Source organism: Phoxinus phoxinus (assembly GCF_949152265.1).
Source record: "Phoxinus phoxinus genome assembly, chromosome: 12".
NCBI classification, from domain to species: Eukaryota; Metazoa; Chordata; class Actinopteri; order Cypriniformes; family Leuciscidae; genus Phoxinus; species Phoxinus phoxinus.
Genome location: NC_136887.1, coordinates 2,952,326 through 2,973,918, shown reverse-complemented (window position 1 = coordinate 2,973,918; position 21,593 = coordinate 2,952,326). Strand labels below are relative to the sequence as shown.

Genomic DNA, 21,593 nt, shown 5'->3' with positions numbered 1-21,593 from the left:
AAAACTATTTGAAAATTTTAAATTGAATAGAAAAATGACTGAAGAAAATGTGAGTGATGGCAACACACGTTTGCTTACTGGTCCAACCCCAACTAAGTCTCTATGATATTATGCAGGATTTGTCAGATTTGTGCCACAAAATCTTTAACTTTTCAGTATTACTAGTAGTAGGGCTGGGGAATACATCAAAGATTAGCAATATTATCATGTTATCTCCTTTATTAACTCCTTTTTCGTCTTACAACTGGGACAGCTGAGAGGCGGCTGCTTCTGTGCATGTTTGTGAGCATCAAAGGTTTAGAAGAACAAAGACGGTGGACTCATATTACTATGAATAGGAGAATGTCCAACACACAATATGGCAGAATAAGTCCCGCCTTCTAAATAAAAGAGCCAATCGCTGAATGGTAAAATCATTGCATCACTGCAGCTGCCGTTAGAAACTCAGGTTGTTATTGAAACAGTCAGTTTTCTGAGACGTGCATTGGCTGGTCCAGCCTGAAAAATGCAGGGTTTTGTCATGATTTGAGCATTTAGAAACATTATGCTTTCTTTCTGTCTTTTTTTTTTCATTTTCATTTTCACAGTTTTCATTTTCACAGTTTTCATTTTCACGTCCTGCGCCACTGCTGTTTAAATAGCAAATGCATTTGCGCCCATGGGCGTGCTGGTCTAAGAGCGAGGTGTGTGTTCAGGCACATTGTTGGCGCGTTGCTATTTTGAGGAATAGAAATAGACTGCGCCATTGACCAACTGAAATCTGGCGCAATATATATATATTTTTTTATTTAAAGAACACGTTAGTAATGTATTTTACTAATAAAAGAGTTGCGAGCGCAACTGGCATTTAAAGGGAATGGGAGATGAGACTCTGATTGGTTTAACGCACATAAATCCCAAAACACGCAGACTATTTTTCCCGTCGTTAAACTAGCAAAAGTGGATTTCAGACTAAGTGAACTTGCGCCCTGCGCTTTAGACCATACGCTTAGATAATTAAAATAGGGCCCATGAAATTTAATCTTAAGCTTGTTGAAATTTGGACAATTCAATGTTTTCCCATTCAAAGAGATAGAAGCTGTAGTTGCATCACTGAACCAGCGGCCCGGGGGGGCATTTCAAAGATGGCTGCCAAGTGAGATGACTTGCCTTAGAGGGACTTTGGTTGTAGCAATACCTTGGCATTAACATATGTGTCAATGGGCTGTTTGTCATTAACAGACATGTCTGTTGAGTGCATTAATACAATGGGCAATCAGAGGTGTTTAAGTTAGACAGAATCCACTCAATGCCACTCAAAAAGCTGGAGTTTTGTTCAGAGTGGTCAGTTACACTTTTATGAATAACTTCACGAACAACGTTGATTAAAACGGGCGTTTTTCCAAGAGTTTGCTTATAACTCACTCACAATTTCATAGCTCATGGTACTAGCTACTCACTGCAATGTTTTTGGATTGACAACGCCATCTAAAAGTGGAATTGAATCCGAAAATGGGATGACTGACAGTGATAATCATGGTAATGTACAAGACAAAATATTAAAAGAGTGTAAATGCAAACTAATAGACATGCCAATGGGTTTCTCTGTTCTTCATGTGTTTCTTTGTTCAACAACCACAACATTTTGTAGGAAAACTGCCCTGAAATGCAAAAATAGTGATATTTATATATTGAATATTGTCAAAATGTTGAGATAAATGTTTAGCTATATTGCCCAGGCCTAAATAGTGATGCTACCTTAAAACAGCATGGCCTCAGCATGGCACAAAACTTGCAACCATGCAACCTGGACATGTTCAAAATACCTTGGCATTAACATGTGTGTCTATGGGCTGTTTGTCATTAACTTAGAACAATTAGCTTATGAAAGTTTAACGTTGCATAAACATAAACGAGCAGTGATGTCATTAGTTACAGATGTACAGTATTTATCTCAGAAGCCCTAGATAAACCAGCTGTTCTGTCCTTTGAATGCTATTTTAATACCCTTTAAAGTAACTCCACACTGGCCCGCGGGGGCTCGAGTCACCTCTCCTGCACAAGGTTAACAACACCCTGAGAGCTGTCACCAGTGGCCATACCACTCTCCATGGGAAGCAGACATTGCAGGGTATTTTGGGGCTAAAGCAGCACCCGTTTGAGTGTTGTTTGTTGACCTTGGGTCTCCGGCATGAGGGATGTTTAACTGCTGGTCTTTGCTCCCAAGTGTGCAAGAGATCTCATTCTACTTATGGCTGAATAAGTTCATATAACATTAACAATGTTAGACAGTTTTAACTGCCAGTAACTAGTGATGTAACTGCCAGTAAATGCTGCCGTATCTCATAGTACCATTTACTGGCAGTTACGGCACCAGTTAATGGCAGGTAGCACTGTCTAGTGTAGAGGTCGACCGATAGTGGATTTTACCGATAACGATAGCTAGGTTGGGCCATACTTGCCGATAACCGATTAATGAACCGATAGTTTTTAAAATTGATACTGGATAAAAACAAACATAACACTCCAAGTAAAACAGTGCTGAACTTTATTATAAAAATAATAAAACTGTATTGAACCATGAAAACATGCTAAATGAAATAATATAAATGTGAATAAATATTTAAGTCAATAAAAGACATTCATTCAAACTGAAACAAAAAGTAATACTGAAATAACAAATAAAACCAGTTACATTCAAAATGTACATTCAGTTCTTTTCAAGCCAACTTAATTAATAAAAAAGTAACAAAATTTGTATTAAAGTGAAGATGAAAAAAATAAATAACCGAAATCGAATGCTTTTCTGATTCGTTTATGTTTCTGTCGGCTGTATGAACATATCAGTTTGCTTACGTCTCTAGCTTTAAATATGCAACTTCTCTGCATATTTAATGCATAAAAGTGACCAGCTGGATATGAACTAATGCAAATAGAGGTAACAATTGTGACATTAAACATTCGGGTCGGACTTACGTTTATGTTTGTCAGTGTTTTAACCGCTTGAGGTACTAGTAATGTTAGCGTCCTCTCAGCCTCGAAGGCAAACAAACATACTGTTGTGCTGTTCTTTCTCTACTAATGCAGCATTTAGTCAACAAATGAATCACTTTATAATGATATGACAAAATGTACTGTATACATACATTTGAGCTGTCGGTGCTTTAAACGCGCATCTGATGTCAGCGCTCTCCACGCAGCATGTGCTCTCAGTGCAGCACGCAGAATCACGTGTCGAAATAAACAACACGAGACACGAGTTTTTATTACACCTCTAGAGGCCGCTCTTGTACTGCATCATGCCAGCAGACCCTTCTCAGCTCTCATGTGTAATGAATGACAGCGCGCGCTTCTCAGCCGCTCCAGCAATGGACGCAACCAGGAAAAACTATCGGTATATATTTTTGCCGATAACGATAGTTCCACCTGTCAACTATCGGTGCCGATTAATCGGCAAAACCGATGAATCGGTCGACCCCTAGTCTAGTGTCAGTTTTAATATGCATTTAAGTTTATTTCAACGCATGTGATGTGTGTTAAAATGACTTAGTACTGTTTTTGAGAAGAAAAAGTACATATTTTTCAGTGTGAAGCAGAAGAGTATGTTTTAGGACATACTAATTCGTCATAATTGTGTCTTTTTTTTAGATGCCCCGTCGCTTAGAACCTGTCACTGTTTAGACTGCCCTGTCAATCATCTTGTCACTATTAAAATCCTCCATTCAATTAAAATTAATTTCCTACCGTTTTGGAGAGAAATGTAGTCACACGTTGATCTGCCAGTCATGGGTCTTTCATTGGGAGAACTCTCCTCATGTTTGCATAATGATGCATTTAAAAGTTAATGACCAAACGCATCGTTACAAAAGTTCACAATGCTATTTTAGATTAAATATAATGTGGATAACATTTAATAAATATATTTTCTTTTCAGGTTAGATAGGCTACTGATTATTAATCACTCAAACCCCTTTATCTTAACCGCTCTGCTTAACCTCGCACATCTGCCATGTTTGTAGTTTTTAGCACTTTTTACTCGTGTTTGTAGTTCTAATCGAATTCTCGTCCACAGCGCAATGGATTGTGGGGAATATTAGCCATTAGATTGAGCACGGATCTGCACTTCAGATTCTGACCAGAAAAAAAGTAGACCATCCGGGTATCATTTCAACATACTACAATTTGGGACACTAATTCTAATTTCAAATACCATTTAGGATGGATAGTATGCGAATTGGGACGCAGCATTATACTGTCTCAGTCTGGACTAAGAGCTGCATGTTCTAAGGAGCTACCTGTTTGTCCAAAAATATTATATGTAGGGATTGGACACCAAAACTGAGAGCATTTTCACACCTATAGATTGTTTGTTTTGTTCCGAAACAGGGACTTAACTTGTTACAAAGTTGCATTTCGGTTTGCTTTCACAAGGCAACCTTTCAAAGCGTACCAAAGTGTGTTCACGCAAGTCACATGCAAGTACAACTGTCCTCTTTTTGGTCAGAGTTCCCTTTGCATCAAGATCAAGATGATTGACAAGTTCGCTCTATGAGCTTATTGTGGCTTTATTTGTAACTGTCGAGACACTACGAATGTAGCCGTCATTCCCGCAGTTAAATTATATACTACATTAGTATTAATACTGCAGCAAATTTAAACGCGCTCTCTCTGGATCTCCCCGGCGCTATCTAGAGGTTGACAGTGTCAAGACACATGCAAACACTATACAAGTGTTATAATGCAGCATGAGCAGGAATCAAAGCTTCATCGCGACAGCATTCTCGCACGGAGAAGCACAATTACACAACATTTTGAGGTGAAGAGGTGCTTTTTTGGTTTTCAACTGTGATATTTACTGTGCTCACTCACAGAATCAGACACTACTGCTATTTGTATAGCACATTTCCCTGTTATGAATTAATATAATTTGGTTCGTTGGGTCTGATTGCTGTCACACCGCAAGCGAACCGCGACAGAGTTGGTTTGCAATCGGGCCGAGACTTTGTTCAGGCGGTTTTAGAGCGATCGATTGTTTTCGATTCCGAGCGCGATTGCCGTGTTCACAAATGCCTAAACGAACCAGACCAAAGGAGAAACCGCACCAGGTTTAGAAACAAATGCTTAGGCCAATATAGGTTTGGAGGTACGCCTGGTGGCCAATCTTCACTGATTTCACATTCCAAGAGCAGAGAGTGACGGTTGAATTAGCAGAGCAATAGCACAGATGTACATAAAATATTGCCAAATATGTAATTTTTCACAACATGATTATGTTGTGTGTAAAAATTCACACAACATAATGGGAGACATATCAGAGTTCAAAAGAGAACAAATTGTTGGTGCGCGTCTTGCCGGCTCATCTGTGACCAGGACAGCAAGTCTTTATGGCGTATCGAGAGCTATGATATCCAGGGTAATGTCGGCATACCACCATGTAGGATGAACCACATCCAACAGGAGAAACTGTCGACACAAGAGGAAGCTGTCCAAAAAACATAAGGCCACAGCTGTCCAACTCACTGCAGAATTAAATGCGCACTTCGACTCTCGACTCTCATGGTCAGGCTGCTATAGCCAAACCTTTGATGACTTGTGCCAAAGCCAAATGTTGGTTTCAATGGTGCCAGAAGAAGAAATATTGGGCTGTGGACACAATGTGAAACATGTATTGTTCTCAGATGAGTCCACCTTCCCTATCTTGAGAGTTACGGTGTGAAGAAGAACCAAAGAGGCTGTCCAGAAGTGTCCAGAGCAATATCATGGCATTCCCACTGTGCTTGATGGACGCGTCACTGCTAAACCGCTCTGTATCTGAAGGGGGTGCCGTGTATCAGCATGAAAATATGCCAATACACACAGCAAGACTGGTGTCAGAGTGGTTTGGTGAACATGAAATTGAAGTTGAACGTCTCCCATGGCCTGCACAGTCACCAGATCTAAACATGACTGAGGAGTTTTGGAGGAGCAAGTAAGAAAATGTTTTCCTCCACCAGCATACACCACCATACCTAATGCATGGATCCAACATGATGATCATTTCACCCCCAACTGTTTACTTTCATTTTAGACATACTGTAACTGACTGTGTTTACTTGAATACAGTACTCACCAAGATAGGCCTTTTGAAACATAAATGTGTGTATTTGACTGTTGCGAAGCGCAATAAGCCGTGAAAGTGAACTGAATTCAGCACTCGTGTGATTCGGATGTGTGCCACAGTAATGAATTATCACAGAAAGTCACAGTTTATTGTGTTTTTAATAACTCATCATCCAGGAAGTCCCGCTCTTTCTTCTCATTCATCCATGTTTCTTTACTGCTCTACCGGGTTTAATCAGTCCTGTGCTGCATGGACATACTAAAGACTATACTACAATACTCTCGCGCCCCACACTTTGATAACCCCAGGCCAGGACAAATTGATGCTGTGTTTGGCCCCAAAAGCACTATTAAAAAAAGCGGCCCTTAACCATTCTAATCAATTATTGTGGTCTAAAACCAGGTGTTTCAGTTTCATTGTCCACCCCTGTAGAAAACCAACTCGCATTGCTAACATCTTAACAGAGGCACTATTCAGATATACTAAAAGTATAGAGCTTTTTTGCAACTGTTCATCTTAAAGGGGTCATGACATGTTTTTTTTTATTTATTATTATGTTCCCTTTAGGTGCAATTACAGTATTATTAAAGTTTTTTTTTTTACCAAAGACTTTTAAATTGTAGTGATTTATGACCTTTTCCCGCCCTGTTTCTCATCCTCTGATTCACACAGTCTGTTTTGGGGGTGTTTCCCCTTTAAGAGTTCAGTGTTAACGCCCACTGTTATGATTGGCTAACGTCAGTGCCTATGCATCAATTATTAACGCCCCCAGCCAGAACATTCGCGGATTCAGCGTAACTGTTTATTAGCGGGTGATGCATGCGAAGCGATGGCTCTTGCAATGATAAAACCTTATTATGTTTGAGCCGGAATCAGAGGAAAATGAACCATTACCACAACAACGAAGACTGGATCAGCCCGTGACCTCATGGAAAGTGAAACTATTTTGAATTAATAAAACAATTGTAACCCGAGACACTTGAAAACGGATTATTGTTGCATAATTATCCTATAGCTTAATTTGCTAACAGTTTAACATTATTTAACTAATTTCAATGAAATGATAGGGTGTACCACGGACAAAAATGCACAGGCCATCTTTGAAGATGCAGCATTGATAAGGCAACATTTAAAATTTTCTATCACATGTAACGTTAGGCCTACTAGAAAGGCGACATATTTTCAAGATTCTCTCATACAAATGTGTTTATATTAGCCAGTGATAAAAAGTACGTTTGCGTCGTCGTTGTTGAGCCCAGAATAGTCGGCACGGACTTATCTTTGAGTAACAGCTTTCTAGCAAAGCCAGCATCATATTGGGATTCTTTCTCAAAACAGTCATCCTTCAAATGTATAGAACAAACGCTTAAACTAACACTGCCGTGACTGGGACGTCCGCAAAAAATAAAGTGCATCCATTTTCCCCTGACGACTGGATCTTTCGGCAGCGTATTCACAGATGTTGTTTGTCCACAGCCAGGAACAGCACATCTGCGTGGCATCGTAATTTCCCTGTACACAGACCCACTCGCTGTCCGTCGACTGAACACTTGTGAGGCGCGCAGCGCGCGGGGCGACAACGATACGAAATGAGCGTAGTTGTCTTGCGCTTTAAGCGTAGTTGTATTGTTCTGGAGGCGGTCATATGCAAACGCTGGTACGTCACTTCTTACCATGGATCCAGAACGAGCTGTATTTAGAGCTTGATTAAATAAATGATTCGTTTATAATGGGGAGGACATCTTAAGCTATGAAACTTGCAGGACGTTTTAATGGTACATTGACCTCTTATATACCAAAAGATCAAGGCAAATTTGGTTTCTCATGTCATGACCCCTTTAAGCGACTACAGCAAAAGGCATATCAGGCTCACTGTAAAAACATGGCGCTACCTAAATTTTTGGCCCTATCTTGCACCCAGTGCAAATGACTTTGTACACCGACGCATGTATCATTACTATTTTGCACCCGACGCACAGCGGGCTCATCCCTCCAGCGAAAAGAGGAACGTGTTCCGGCGCAAACGTTCTCTGGTGCTATTGTGCAGTTTCAGAAAACAATTCCGCCACTGACCAGGAAAAACCTAGTTTAAAGACAGCGGTGCGTTACTCAGATGCTATTTTAAGGGTGCATGCTTGGCCATAATGTAGCGTGTGCACTTTGCTTCTCTCATCTACACAGACGCAGCAGTTCACATTTTTGCAAACCATACATAATTACAAGGAAAAATATTACCACACGAGGGAGATCATTGAGGTGTCCATGAAGATGTGAAAAAATAGGCATAAATCTAGTTTACACATTTACCCAAATTATTCAGGCTAATTGTAGTAATGACGGATCAAACCTGTAGACACATCTGTATAAGGACACCTGACAAAGTGGGTTGTCCGTCAAGAACCAGGAAACACAATTCTGAAGACTGCGAAATCACCGCTACCATCATGTAAGTTGCGTGCGCTGGCAAATCCGCCGTTATAATAGCGATCCGCCATGGACAAGCGCGCCGGCTCTTAAAGGGAATGTGAGAGGACGCTCTGATTGGTTTATTTCATGTTGCGCCCAAACCACACCTATGAATAATGAAGCGACTTCAGACTGGAGCAAAGATCAGATGTTATGGGAAGAAGGAGGAGGGAACCGGCGAACATTCAAGAGACTTAATAATAAAATAAACAAATACAAAACCAAAGTATAAGCCAGCAGCCCCTCGCGGACGACTGCTGGCCACACACAACAGAAACAAAACATCAAATAAAAGCCTGTTCCTCTCTCGATCTTCACTGTCGATCTTCCCCCCGCTCCTCCGTGAGAGATACGAGACTGGTGCGTGGCCCTCCCACGGCCCTCGACCTCGTCCTGCTCGCCACACAGACCAACCCATTTTAGACAAGATCCGCCCACAAAGTTACTTGCGTTTCGCGTTTTAATACTTGCGTTTCAGATCGTTAAAATAGGGCCCATTGTCATAATAACTTTTGTCAAATATGTTCCCATACATACAATTCACTGCAGTTTCCAGCTTCCAGAAATAAACACTAGAGGCAGTAAAACACCAACATCTTGTATTCCTTTTCACACAAATTAAGATTACAGGGGCAGATTATCGATTAATAAAGACTTAATATCTCACGGTTCCTTGCACAATACTATGTTATGACCTCAAAACAATACAGCACTGCATTGAGTCCATTGAAACACAAGACATGATAAAAGAGCTCAAAGACCTACAGCTAAAATGGCATGGTTGCTTCAGAAAATGTGTTTTTATCTCACGTTTGCTTTTGTTAGCACTCTCATCTGGCTTTAGTGTATGTTGTATGTTATTTTCAAGAGCGATAGAGCTGTAACCTCTTAGCAGCACTCACTGGACATACAACAACCACCGTATTAAATCATTGCCAGATTCACGGTCATCAGTTTTGGATAAAACTGAACGCACGTTTAGAGCCACTCACTGACTATTTAGGTAAACATACAAGAAGAAACATCAATAGTTTCTTCCACCAGGTCTGGGTTGATACGAGTCAAAAACGTTCAAACTCATCTTTGGCATTGATTTTACTGTTCTATCTTATCTTTCTTATATATTTTACAGATTTATTTTTAGAGAGCATTTACTTGATTCAAAACAGCATATGTCTTTGTAACAAGACCCACTGGTAGAGCGAGCCTCCCGGAGAGGGGAACACAATGGCTGGCCAACAATGGGGTCGTGCATGTCAGCGTTACTGTTTTGGCGGTTTCCAAGCACATCGCCGCCGCGCGACTCTGAACAGCTGAGGCATGTGGACGTCTGGAGATAGCTTGCTTGTTTTCTTGTGATTACATCTGCTTGTTTTGGCACCCTCTCGAAGCGTTCCTCCCTTACACAAAAGTATTGTGAAGGGGACTTTTTCAAACACAAAAAGGCAGAGGAAGGATCTATTTAGATACAGCGCTCTGTTTTCCCCATCTCAGATCCTCGGTCCAAGTCATGCTAGTCACGATATTGGACTGTTCAGAGGGACTTTTCAACACCAACACCAGCTTTTGTTTTATTGAAAGGACTAAAATAATTTATATTAATAACACAGTGACAGTATATATCTATTCTCCAAACCGCTTGTCCTGGTCACAGGTGTGCTGGATCCTATCCCAGAGTCTCAGGCCGGGAAAACACCTCGGACATATGGCCAGGTCATCACAGATATTGTTGTTTATAGAGATGCACGATATATCGGCCAGCATAACGGCATCAGCCAGTATATGTTCATTTTTAATGTTATCGTTATCAGCTTAATAAGACAATTTGCTCAATAAATAATGTATTATTTCCTTCAGCTGAGTGTCACGTGTTGGGTTTTGTCCTGTTTCATGTATGTCATGTGATCCCTTGTTCAAGTCATGTGATCCTGCCATGTGTTCCCATAGGCTTGTTGGACTTGAACCGGCGCTGCACAGACCGATCGGTTTATGACATCGAAGTACCGCGAGAGCGATTCAAAAGCATAAGGAGCCGTCTGCTCTCTATTCGCTCTCGCGGTACTTCGATGTCATAAAGCGATCGGCCTGTGCCGCGCCGGTTCAAGTCCAACAAGCCTCTTGTCTGGTGTGTCATGTTGTCATTGGTTCATTATTTCATTGTTCACAGGTGTCCCTTGTCTAGTGGTTAGTCTTGTGTAAGCCCTCATGTTTGCCCGGTGTCTTGTCTAGTATTGATTGTTTCATGTAACTACTACTGTTTGTATCCCTGTCGATGTTCTTGTTTTGAGTTTCATGCCTTTGTTTTATGTTTGATCATGTTTGGAATTAAAGTTGAACTGAACCCAAATGCAACTTTAATTTCAAAACATGATCAAACATAAACAAAGGCATGAAACTCAAAACAAGAACATCGACAGGGATACTATTACCAACAGTGGTTACATGAAACAATCAATACTAGACAAAGACACCGGGCAAACATGAGGGCTTAAATACAGAAGACTAACCACTAGACAAGGGACACCTGTGAAACAATGAACCAATGACAACATGACACATCAGACAAGGGAACACATGGCAGGATCACATGACTTGAACAAGGGATCACATGATAGACATGAAACAGGAACAAACAAAACCCAAACCCCCTGAGACACTTCAGCACTGTTCAACATGATGTTTTTTAATTATTTATGATTGGAATCACTTTTAAAAAAGTAAAATACAGTAAAGTGCAACATCTACAATGCAAGTCTGTAATATAAGCTTCATAAAATTATGAGACCATTATAATAATTGTGTGTTTGGAACATGGCTTTCAATGGTGAGACTTTTGAACCATTTACAATTTGATTTAGATTTATCGGCCAATATATCGGTTACCAGCTTTCAAATATAAACAATTATCGGTTATCGTATGGGCCAAAATGTTCATATCCGTGCATCCCTAGTTTTATATAAATAACACCATTATAAAACAGCCAATATACACACACCTGTAGACACAGGTACGCAGAACTAAAATCTGTTTCATTACACAATCTTCCACACGTTGAGTTGTTTGATACATTCCTCTCTGTATTGTGTTGCTTTCACATCTAAATAACACAGCGAAGGGATAGCGAAGATTAAAAAGTATTTGGTTAACAGAAAAGATTAGTTATTTTCCAACATACTTTTTTTTCTGTCCATCTAAAGCACATTTTTGGTGAAAAGGATGAGGATTAAAGAGGAAGAGAGGAGATGCTGGATGACAGAATTTTGTTTGAATAAGAAATTAATGTATGAAATTCAATGTAGTTAATCTGGTTAATTTCTTGTCCTTTTTTTTTTTGGCTAGTAGAAGTTCTGAATGGCCGGTAACTTAAACATTTAGTAGCCAAATTAGCCGGCAAGTGAAAAAGTTAAATTCAAACCCTGACTGTATTACAGTACACGTATGTGAAATATGGAGATTTAAATAACACAGAGAGTATTAGTTTGAGGAAAGATCCTGCCATATACAGGGAAACTACATCAGCAGGTATAAAGTGGCGAGTCCACCAACTGAGGAAAAAACAAAGCAAAACTGCAAAGATGAAAGGCTGACGGGGTGTTAATAGCAGGGTCACTATTCTTCTGCATTACGTAATGGCGTCCCCAGCGGACTGGTTAAATGATGAGGGGAAATGAGCCTGTGGTTTCTGAGAGTTTCCGGCCAGCTTTAGCTCCTCTGCCCGGGCTCAACATCCGTGCACACATGCCCTTCTTCCCTTCAGCTTTTCCCTGCTCACCATGTGTGGGAAACTCTGGGCCTCCCATACACGCCAAGGGCTGCGCGCTGCGGCTATTTTAGGAAGCTGTAAATATGGGAACTTCCTCTGTGTTCGGGTATCTCATATCTCAATGGATCATTTTACACTATTAACAAGCTTCAAGCTCAGTAAGCCGACTCACGAACTGGGACGCACCAGCTGCCCTGAATGATATTAAACTGAACTGATTTAGTTTAGGAATGTAAGGAGGACAGCTGAAGAACAAATGCATTTTTGATGTCTAAGATATAAGAAGACGTCAACATGAATTTAAGCGCATTTACTTAAAGTGGTGTTCTTCGGCCTGTATGTCCTAGTGCCGGTCAACGTGACCTAACTAACAGAGACTGACTGGGTGCTAGGGGTGGGAATCCTTTGGTACCTCACGATTCGATTAAAAATCGATTCGATATGTGTATAGATTTGATTGTAGTTTACTGTTTTGTGTTACTTTTCTTATTTGACTGAGGTAGACAGTTAAGAAAAAATACTTAAATGTGAACATTTAGTTTTTCTTCCCATTTTAGTCGAGCCAATATTATAAAACACATGCCCTTTAAGCTGACTGCAGTCACACAGTCTGTGATAAAGCAATTTTATTAAATTTTTTATATTAAGAATAGGAACGAAGCAAATTTTAAACATAGGACAAATACAATAAATACAACACATTTTTCTGGTACAGTAGCACAGGTTTATTTAACACGTACCGAAACTGAATAATCAAATGTAAAAATAAAACACTATAGTCTTCACTGTGTGAATTAAATATAAATTGATGCATATTGAAAATAATCGATGCAATTCGGTAGAAGATAGAATTGCTATTCATATGTGAATACATTTTTTTCCCCTCCCCAACTGCATACCATTATTATTATTCAGGTCTGACTCCATTCTAGTATAAAGCACCCACTTGTTTCACTCAAATCTACATAGAGAGCCTAAGCCCCTCCCCTTCCGGTGGACCATGGGACCTTATTTCGGAAAAATATTGTATCAATGGCGGGAGACAACAAATATTATGATCTCGTTTGAATTGTGCCCTGAATTACACATATGATGTTTGTCAATTTAAAAGATACATTTTAAAGTCAAGAAAGTTGCAGTTTGATGTAAAACTGTTGAGGTGTAAGACTGTGAAAATTCGTCATTACAAAGACTACAAACCCAAAAGGCGCCCATGTGACGTCATACCTTTTCTCTCAATGAATGAAGCTAACTTTACTGAAGCTAACTTTACCGAAGCTAACTTTACTGAAGCTAACTTTACTGAAGCTAACTTTACCGAAGCTAACTTTACTGAAGCTAACTTTACTGAAGCTAACTTTACTGAAGCTAACTCTACTGAAGCTAACTTTACTGAATCTAATTTTACTGAAGCTAACTTTACTGAAGCTAACTTTACTGAAGCTAACTTTACTGAAGCTAACTCTACTGAAGCTAACTTTACTGAAGCTAACTTTACTGAAGCTAACTTTACTGAAGCTAACTCTACTGAAGCTAACTTTACTGAATCTAATTTTACTGAAGCTAACTTTACTGAAGCTAACTTTACTGAAGCTAACTTTACTGAAGCTAACTTTACTGAAGCTAACTCTACTGAAGATAACTTTACTGAAGCTAACTTTACTGAAGCTAACTTTACTGAAGCTAACGTCTGTCATGTTTTCTATAGTCTCCCGTTATAATCGTGACGTTACGCCGTGATGCCGGACTGTGTTGTACCAGACTGCACACACACGAGCAACGGTGACGTATAGTGCGAGACGAGAGATGAAGTTCATGAGCGATTTTCACATAAAACTAAATGTTACTCTTCAGTTTTATGACAAACTGCGACTTTCGTGACTTTCATAATTATCTTTTTGAATTGACAAACATCATGTGTGTAATTCAAGGCACAGTTCGGACGGAATAAAAAGATAAGTTGTCTATCGCCATTGACTATCATACAGATTTTTTCCGAAACAAGATCCCATGAGCCGGAAGCAGAGGGGCGGGACTTAGGCTCTCTATCTATTTCCGATGGAAAATATCCCCAAAAAATATTCTTGTATTCTCTTCTTTCTGTGAAACCGAATTAAAATAAGCTGTGTATGCCATTTTATGTTGACTTGTCCTAAAAAGAGTTGTTTAAACGCAATAATCTTCATTAAGAATAAAATCTGATAGTGCTTTTTGTACTGTATGAACATTGTAAAAAGTTTTTTTCTTTATTCTTTACTGAATAAAGAGGTCACCAAACTCTTTAACTGTTGTTTTAAATAAATAAATAAATAAATAGGCTGGATGTCAACACGTTTCGTCCCAGTGCATTTGCAATTCGGTCTGCTTAACTTTGTTAATCATCATCATGCTTGAAATCAACAACACTTCTATTTGCTTTGCCCCTGCGAATCTCTGTCAGCGTGAACGTCCCCTTTCACAGATACTCTCCTGTTTAGAGCTGAAAAGAAAAGAGATTTTGTCTGAATGGTGGAGTTAAATCTTTGTAATGTCAGAAGTGCATGTGCTGGTTCATTATTAGCATCGATGTTTCCATGAAGAAACTTTAAAATCTAAAGTACCTTTCAATTGACCCTTCTCAGGGAATTTGATTGACAGGCGATCTGACCAATCATAATCCGCCATTTTTGTCTGACAAAGCAATCAGGAGAGTTAGTAGATTAACGTTGGAGGATTTGAACTTGAGAAGCGGAGTGTACTGACGTCTTTCCGCGGTTAAAACAACATTCCTTCTGATGTTCATTCATGTTTATTTGATGCTGTAAATGTACTAGAAGGAAGAGATGATCGGTTCACGAGCAGCTTTAACTGAGGCAGCGATCTGTGACACATTAAAGAGACACAAAACGCTATTTATTGTTTAAATTTCTTTAAAACTGACCAAATTTGAAAGGTGAGACTTTGTTTAATATCAAAAGTAAGCTGGTCTGTTAGTGTGTTGTCAGTGTCCTCTCTGCTCCGCGATGTGTTTTTCACTGCGTGAGAACATGGTGTGTGTGTGCAAGAGGCGTAGCTTGTCGGACATAGCGACAGTAACTAAAGGGGGCGGGTCTTTGCGAAAAGATTCTTTATAGTGGAAAAAGGTTCTTTAGATTTTTATAATGTTCTTCACACTAAGAAAAAACTCATATTTTAAGAACTGGTCATTGAAAGGTTCTTTGAGGAAACAAACATTGTTCTTCTGTGAACAAGGGGGTTTCCACTTCCCACTAAACATTGGATGTCGGATAGACGTGCAGATCATAGATATTGGGTTCGTCGGTCCATGACCAATTCTGGACATCTATTCAACGTCCAAACTAGGTCCACAAATTGGACGTCCAACCATGACCCAACTTGGATGTCATATTGACATTCAACATTTGACCTTTGAAATGGGTAATTTTTTGGACGTCATTTGGACGTCTATGACAGGTGCAGGAAACTTTCATGATTAATATATAATATTTTTTATTTACAAACATCAACATTGTTGTTATCAACACGATTAATACTGTGAATACAGATCAGTGGTGGGCCGTGAGGGCCAGCAAGGCCTTCTCTGCTGGCCTAAACACTATGAGAATCACTGACTTGCACTTTAATATATTTTTTTTATGAATGAGTATTCAATTATTCCCAATAGTCCGTTCTCATAATTTCATAGCTTTTCCCTTGGTTGCGCTGCTTCCAGCAGTGTATATTTATTTTAGTGCTTTTATCCAATCATATTTCAGTCATCATGTGTTGCCAGGGTCAAATATATCTGCTTCGAGGCCTTCAGAATCGATAGTGCGGGCGCCTGTAGCTTAAAATGAATGGCAATGAAACTGTTGCTTTAACCAATCAGATAATCGGTCATATTTAATCAGCCAATCAGATATCGAGTTGACTGCATCGGGGCCATCTAGCAGGCATACAATAACGTAGGCATTTTCACGCCCTTTGATTGGATGGTCAGAGCGTGTACTATTATTACTGGTAGTCAGAGCTAGCTAACCGCATCTGTTGCGAACTGTGTAAACTAAAATACCTGTAGATTTAATAGTTTTTCAACCCACAAATTAATGTTTATTTCCTTCCTCGACCACCAGCAGGTTCAAACCTACCGGTAAAAAATCCCTTATCCAGCTTACGCAGAGTCACGGAACTCTATCGATCTGTCCGGGTAAAAACAGAGCAGACTGCAATGTAAAGTTATGCCAGGACTGATTTTGAAGGCAAAAGTCCCGCTGATCTCAATGATATCGTTCAAAAATCTGTGTGAGAGCTTGTGTCGGCTGTAACGTTACACATCGTCATGTTTTGCGGTGTTTTCCCGGTTTACTGCTTCTGTCGAGCAGACACTCTCAGCACTAACGCGAATTAAAACTTATGACAGAAATACGACGGGACAGACTGGACTTTCAGCACATTAGCCTCGATGGCGATAGAAAAGGTTGCTGGGACTGAAAAGCACAGACAACCTGTACAACCAAGTAATTCAAGTCTTTTTGAGGAAAGAAATTAGGATGGATTTTGTGAAAAAAAATCAGTTTTGGAGAGTATAATGCATTTTTTGCCCCTGTTTTTGTCCGTGCTGAATATGATTTTCTTCCTAATTTTTCTTGTAAATGTATGATCGAAACAACTTCTTTTTTTCAAAAATTAATACTATAGCCATTGAAGGATAAGACAGGGATGAGGATCCGTTTCAGAATTTATAATCGGAACGCAAGAACCACTGCACACAAAAGCCGAACTCAATTGCTCGTTTCTCTCTACCCGGCCTTTCGCGAACTCACCGCATTAACCCTATAACGGCCGGTGCAAAATTAAAAACAGGAATTTCACAACAATTATAGAGAGTATGTGCGTGCGCTGCTACACTATTAAAAGTTATTAATTCAGGGTGGACATCACTGAAGGCCTAGGTGTGAAATGCACGGCCCGCCACTGATACAGATTATTAATAATTAACGCAGTTTAATATAGTTTTCCTGTAGCTCAAACAGTAGAGCATTAGTGCTTGCAACGCAAGAGCATGGCCGGGTTCGATTCCCAGGGGAAGCAAGAACTGATAGGAATATAAATGTGTAATGCAATGTAAGTCACTTTGGATAAAAAGCATCTGCCAAATGCATAAATGTAAATACAATGATACAGAAAACTCGTCCTCCACCCTTTTGAAACATGGGACTACAGTTATAGAAGTTGTATAAAAACAATGTAAAATTTGTCTAAATTTGATGTTGAAAAGACGTCCACAAACGACCACATTTGGACTGTAAATAACCCTTACACGGAGGTCACACGGATGTCAACATTAGACGTGCGTTAGATCGTCTGGCGTTACAAAACAACCCCTTCAGTGGACCGGAACTGGACGTCCAAAAATGTCATAGAAAAGACGTCACTCCGACGCCACATTGCGCAGTGGGTTCTGTGAAAAAACCCTTTTGGTACCATTATTTTTAAGATTGTAGGGAGGCTCTTCCTTTTAGCTCTTCATGTATGAAATGCAACAATTATTATGTGCCGCTAATGCAAATGTGTGCACATTTGTGCTGTCTACAACACTGCCTGTTCTTTAACACTCGCTGTATGACACTCTCATGACCCCAGATGTGTTAATCCTCACTAAACTATGTGACTGTTTGCTTGGCGATCATACAATAGCTGCTACAAACCAGACCACTACAAAACAGGACCGTTAAAGGAAAGCTGGCCGAGGTCTCGGATGATTTATCTGTTTGAAGAACTCAAATATATATATATCCTCCCTTAAGGTATACAATAAATCCGTAACCCTTTTAAACAGTTTTATTTTTCAACAACGTGTTTTGTGCATTTGGCTGGCAGGCACGTGACTCAGTGTATGAGGGAATGCAGACGAACTAATCATCTGACGTGGAGCCAAGAGCCTTAAACAATCTATGTTCAAAGTCATTGCTCGGTTTAAAAAAATAGAAACGCAAGTAAAGAATGCTTGCTCGAGCACTGCACCTGTGGCTGTCAACAGGAAATATTTCACTTTCAATGGTGTCTAGTTGGAGTTCATGTAAACAGGATAATATTTTATAATATGTGTAAGCCAAAGGCTACAAAAAACGCTGCATTCGTTGTCAACCATTTAAAGTGAAGGACACTAAAAAGATGTCTTAAAGAAAAGGGTTCGAAATTAACCAACAACATCAGAATAGTTTGTCTTAAAGTCCCCCTGTGGTGAAAATCCAGCTTTAATGTTGTTTATGTGTGTATGTGGTGTTTTTAATCTGCTTTAACACACACCATGTGTAAGTTCATAAGTGGACAGCATTGCTGAGTATTTTCTGCTTAAAACTGCAGTGAACCAAAGACAGTCTCAAACACACGGTGTGAAATCGCTGGTGTTTCTGACGTCACACACTACCTTGTAACCAATCAGATCAACGTGTGATCGTCAACCAGTGGATCTCTGAGTGAGTGAGTGGAGGCGGGGCTCATTTGCATATTCATAGAACCGCGCATACTAAATGAGGCAAGGGTGTCGAGTTAGATATTTTAAGACATGAAGACATTTTATTCAAGGAAAAAAACATTTAAATCACATTTTTGGTGATTAAAGATGAGTTTTAAGGGATACAATTGTTGCCTACAGGGGGACTTTAATAGTTGCTATTGCTAATGAAATTCAATATTTTGTAATTATTGTTCTTATTACATCTCACAGAAATGAACAGTTTATAATTCAGTCAGTTTGAGATCTCAGCTGCCATCTGCTGGTAAGATTGTGTCCTCTACTGTAGTGCTAAAGCAGAAAGCAGGACCCCATCAAGAGATGACAGCACTCAAACACACTTTCTCAATACTAAATCTCCGATAATCTTTCTTAATTCGTCTTGAAAGATTATCACATTTAATGAAATCTTAAATAATGTTAAGTGAAATGGATGCAATGTTTGTCAGATCCCTCATATCCTCATATTCTGCAAATACTTGTTCCCTCCCTACTGTTCTCATCAAGGTCCTGGGAAAGCCACAACCTTGCCAACTCTGCATATCTCCGAAGCCTCTCTCATCGGGGGAGGGACACTTCCTGTTCCAGTCTGAAAACCTCTGGAACAGTGTCCCCTCTCATGGTGTTCACAAAAAATATATAAATACTAACCAAAACAACTTTTTCTGACAGCATTGTAAAGGCCGCACCAATACACCCCGACCAACTGCGACAGACGCTCGTCTGGTTTTGTCAGTGTGTTTCCCCCGTCGGGTCTGTTGCTGCTGGTCGACGCAAGCATTTGTCGGGTCGAGGAATGTCTGAGAAGTGTTGTACTGTAATCTGGTGATCTGGTGTTGGTCGACGTCTGTTGGTGCAGTGGGCATGTGCCTAAAACCGTGTTCTTCAAATTAAAGGAGTTTTGTTACAAAAATATATGATGTGTCACAAACCAATTCTAGGGCAGAAAACAAATTCATCTTAAGTTTATTTTCCGTTATGTAATTTTTCCGACAGCACACGAAGGCAGCATTAGCCTACTATTTACCGCTATTTTGGGTTCAACAACAAAAAAAGCAAATCAACCACTGTCTTCGGGCAACGCACGTAGCGTGATTCATTCCTAAATGATTCAGTCAACTAATTGTTTGAGTGAATAATTTAATCACTTACTTAAAAACCATACTTATTAATAACTTATAGACAGTGTCAACACCTACTGGCATAATGATGTACCATGTCTTAAATGCTGTATTAACATAAATGCATTAACATTGTGCTCACCCTGTGGTCTGTGTGGGTCCTAACGCCCCAGTAAAGTGTATGGCACTTCTGGTAAAGAGGTGTAACCCTGGTGTCCTGGCCACATTCCCTCCAATCATGGACTCCTAATAATCCCCATCCACTGAATTGGCTCTATCACTCTCTCTACATCTATAGCTGGTGTGTGTGAGCGCACTGGCGCCGTTGTCCAAGTGGATGCTCACACTGGTGGTGTTGAGGAGAGATCCCGACATGACTGTAAAGCGCTTTGGGTGTACAGAAGTACATAAGAAAAGCTCTATATAAATGCCTCATTCATAACCAATCAGCAGCTATGACAGGAATTAGGCTGTTTTTTTCCCATGGGTTTGAAATGATAAACCAATATCCATCTTACTTTGCAATGCAGATTTTCGTTGAATGCAGTAAACTGTAAAACTATTAGTGTTTAAATTAATTTGCTACAGCTACACTTTGTGGTTGTAAACCGTTAGTGGAACATGTTCATTGGTTGGCTGTGTGATGAATGACACCTGTGTGTTGTGGGGAACTGAAGTCATACATCCAAACTCACCTTGGTCATTGAAAAAACGGCTCAGAAAAGTGTATTTCTGAGGAAAGCTATAATCATTGGTTTCAGATAAGATGCGACTTTGCTTTGATACTTTTATCTAATGACATTTAGAACTGTTCAAATAGTATATCGTGAAGAATAAGCGACACTCACCTTGTGTCCTGCTTTGCCACTTAACTCTTGCCTCGACTGTCCCTTGAAATGTAAACACGGCGGAAGATCCGTTATTCCCCATCGAAACAACAGTTTGTGAATCTAATACAACTAACTCGGTCCGAAAAGTCGCCACTGTACTGTCTCAATGCGGGCTGCGGTGTGAGTCTGATGCTGTTACTGTGAGGGGAAACTGAAAAACCCGCCTAAATGCAGTTTGAAATCTAAAAACATCTTACACGTGCTTGTGTGTATCTCTCGCGCGCTGTCCAATCGCTGTGCGCGTGAACGCCCCAACGGTCACCGCTTCAGTATCAGTGGGGGAATGTGCTGTGGGTTCCGTATGGCAGGTCATTTCTATCCTAATCATGCGAAAAACAATACTAATGTTAACTAAACCAGACCTCAAGACGGTTTAAATCTGATAGACAACAATCGTGAATGTATGTATGTCGCTTGTTGTTCTACTCCAGTAAGTTTTAATATTAAATGTAGGCTAAATGCAGGGATTCATTAAGTTTGTATCTCGATTTTTAATAAAATTATATAAATTGACCTAATTTAATAAATAGGCCTACAAATTACTGAGAAATTTCGTAAAGAAATGTTTTAGTCCTTTATACGTCAAACACTTACACAGGCAGATTTAAGGGTTGCCAGATTTAGCTTAGAAATAGCGCAGTGGCTATTCTAAAATAGTCCGATATTAGTCTATATGACCACATACCAAATCTAAATATGCCATTCCCATACCTAAAGTGCTAATTTTACGTTCAATATATCAAATGAAAACCGTAGTGATCATAAACACAGCTATAG

At 39.7% G+C, this 21,593-nt stretch overlaps 1 protein-coding gene and 1 long non-coding RNA gene across 2 annotated transcripts in view; one reads left to right on the top strand and one right to left on the bottom strand.

The window, feature by feature from the left end:
* neurl1b (neuralized E3 ubiquitin protein ligase 1B) overlaps positions 1-21,062 on the bottom strand; it is a 78,362-nt gene extending 57,300 nt beyond the window's left edge. The window contains exon 1 of the mRNA XM_079630152.1: positions 20,775-21,062. Within this exon, the coding sequence (XP_079486278.1) occupies positions 20,775-20,856 (82 nt within the window). The 5' untranslated portion in view covers positions 20,857-21,062. The remainder of the gene's footprint in view (positions 1-20,774) is intronic.
* Positions 21,063-21,091: 29 nt separating this feature from the next.
* The window catches only part of LOC307007794, an 11,489-nt gene continuing 10,987 nt past the window's right edge, over positions 21,092-21,593 (top strand). Inside the window, exon 1 of the long non-coding RNA XR_013799684.1 lies at positions 21,092-21,217. This is a non-coding gene — a long non-coding RNA (uncharacterized lncRNA). The remainder of the gene's footprint in view (positions 21,218-21,593) is intronic.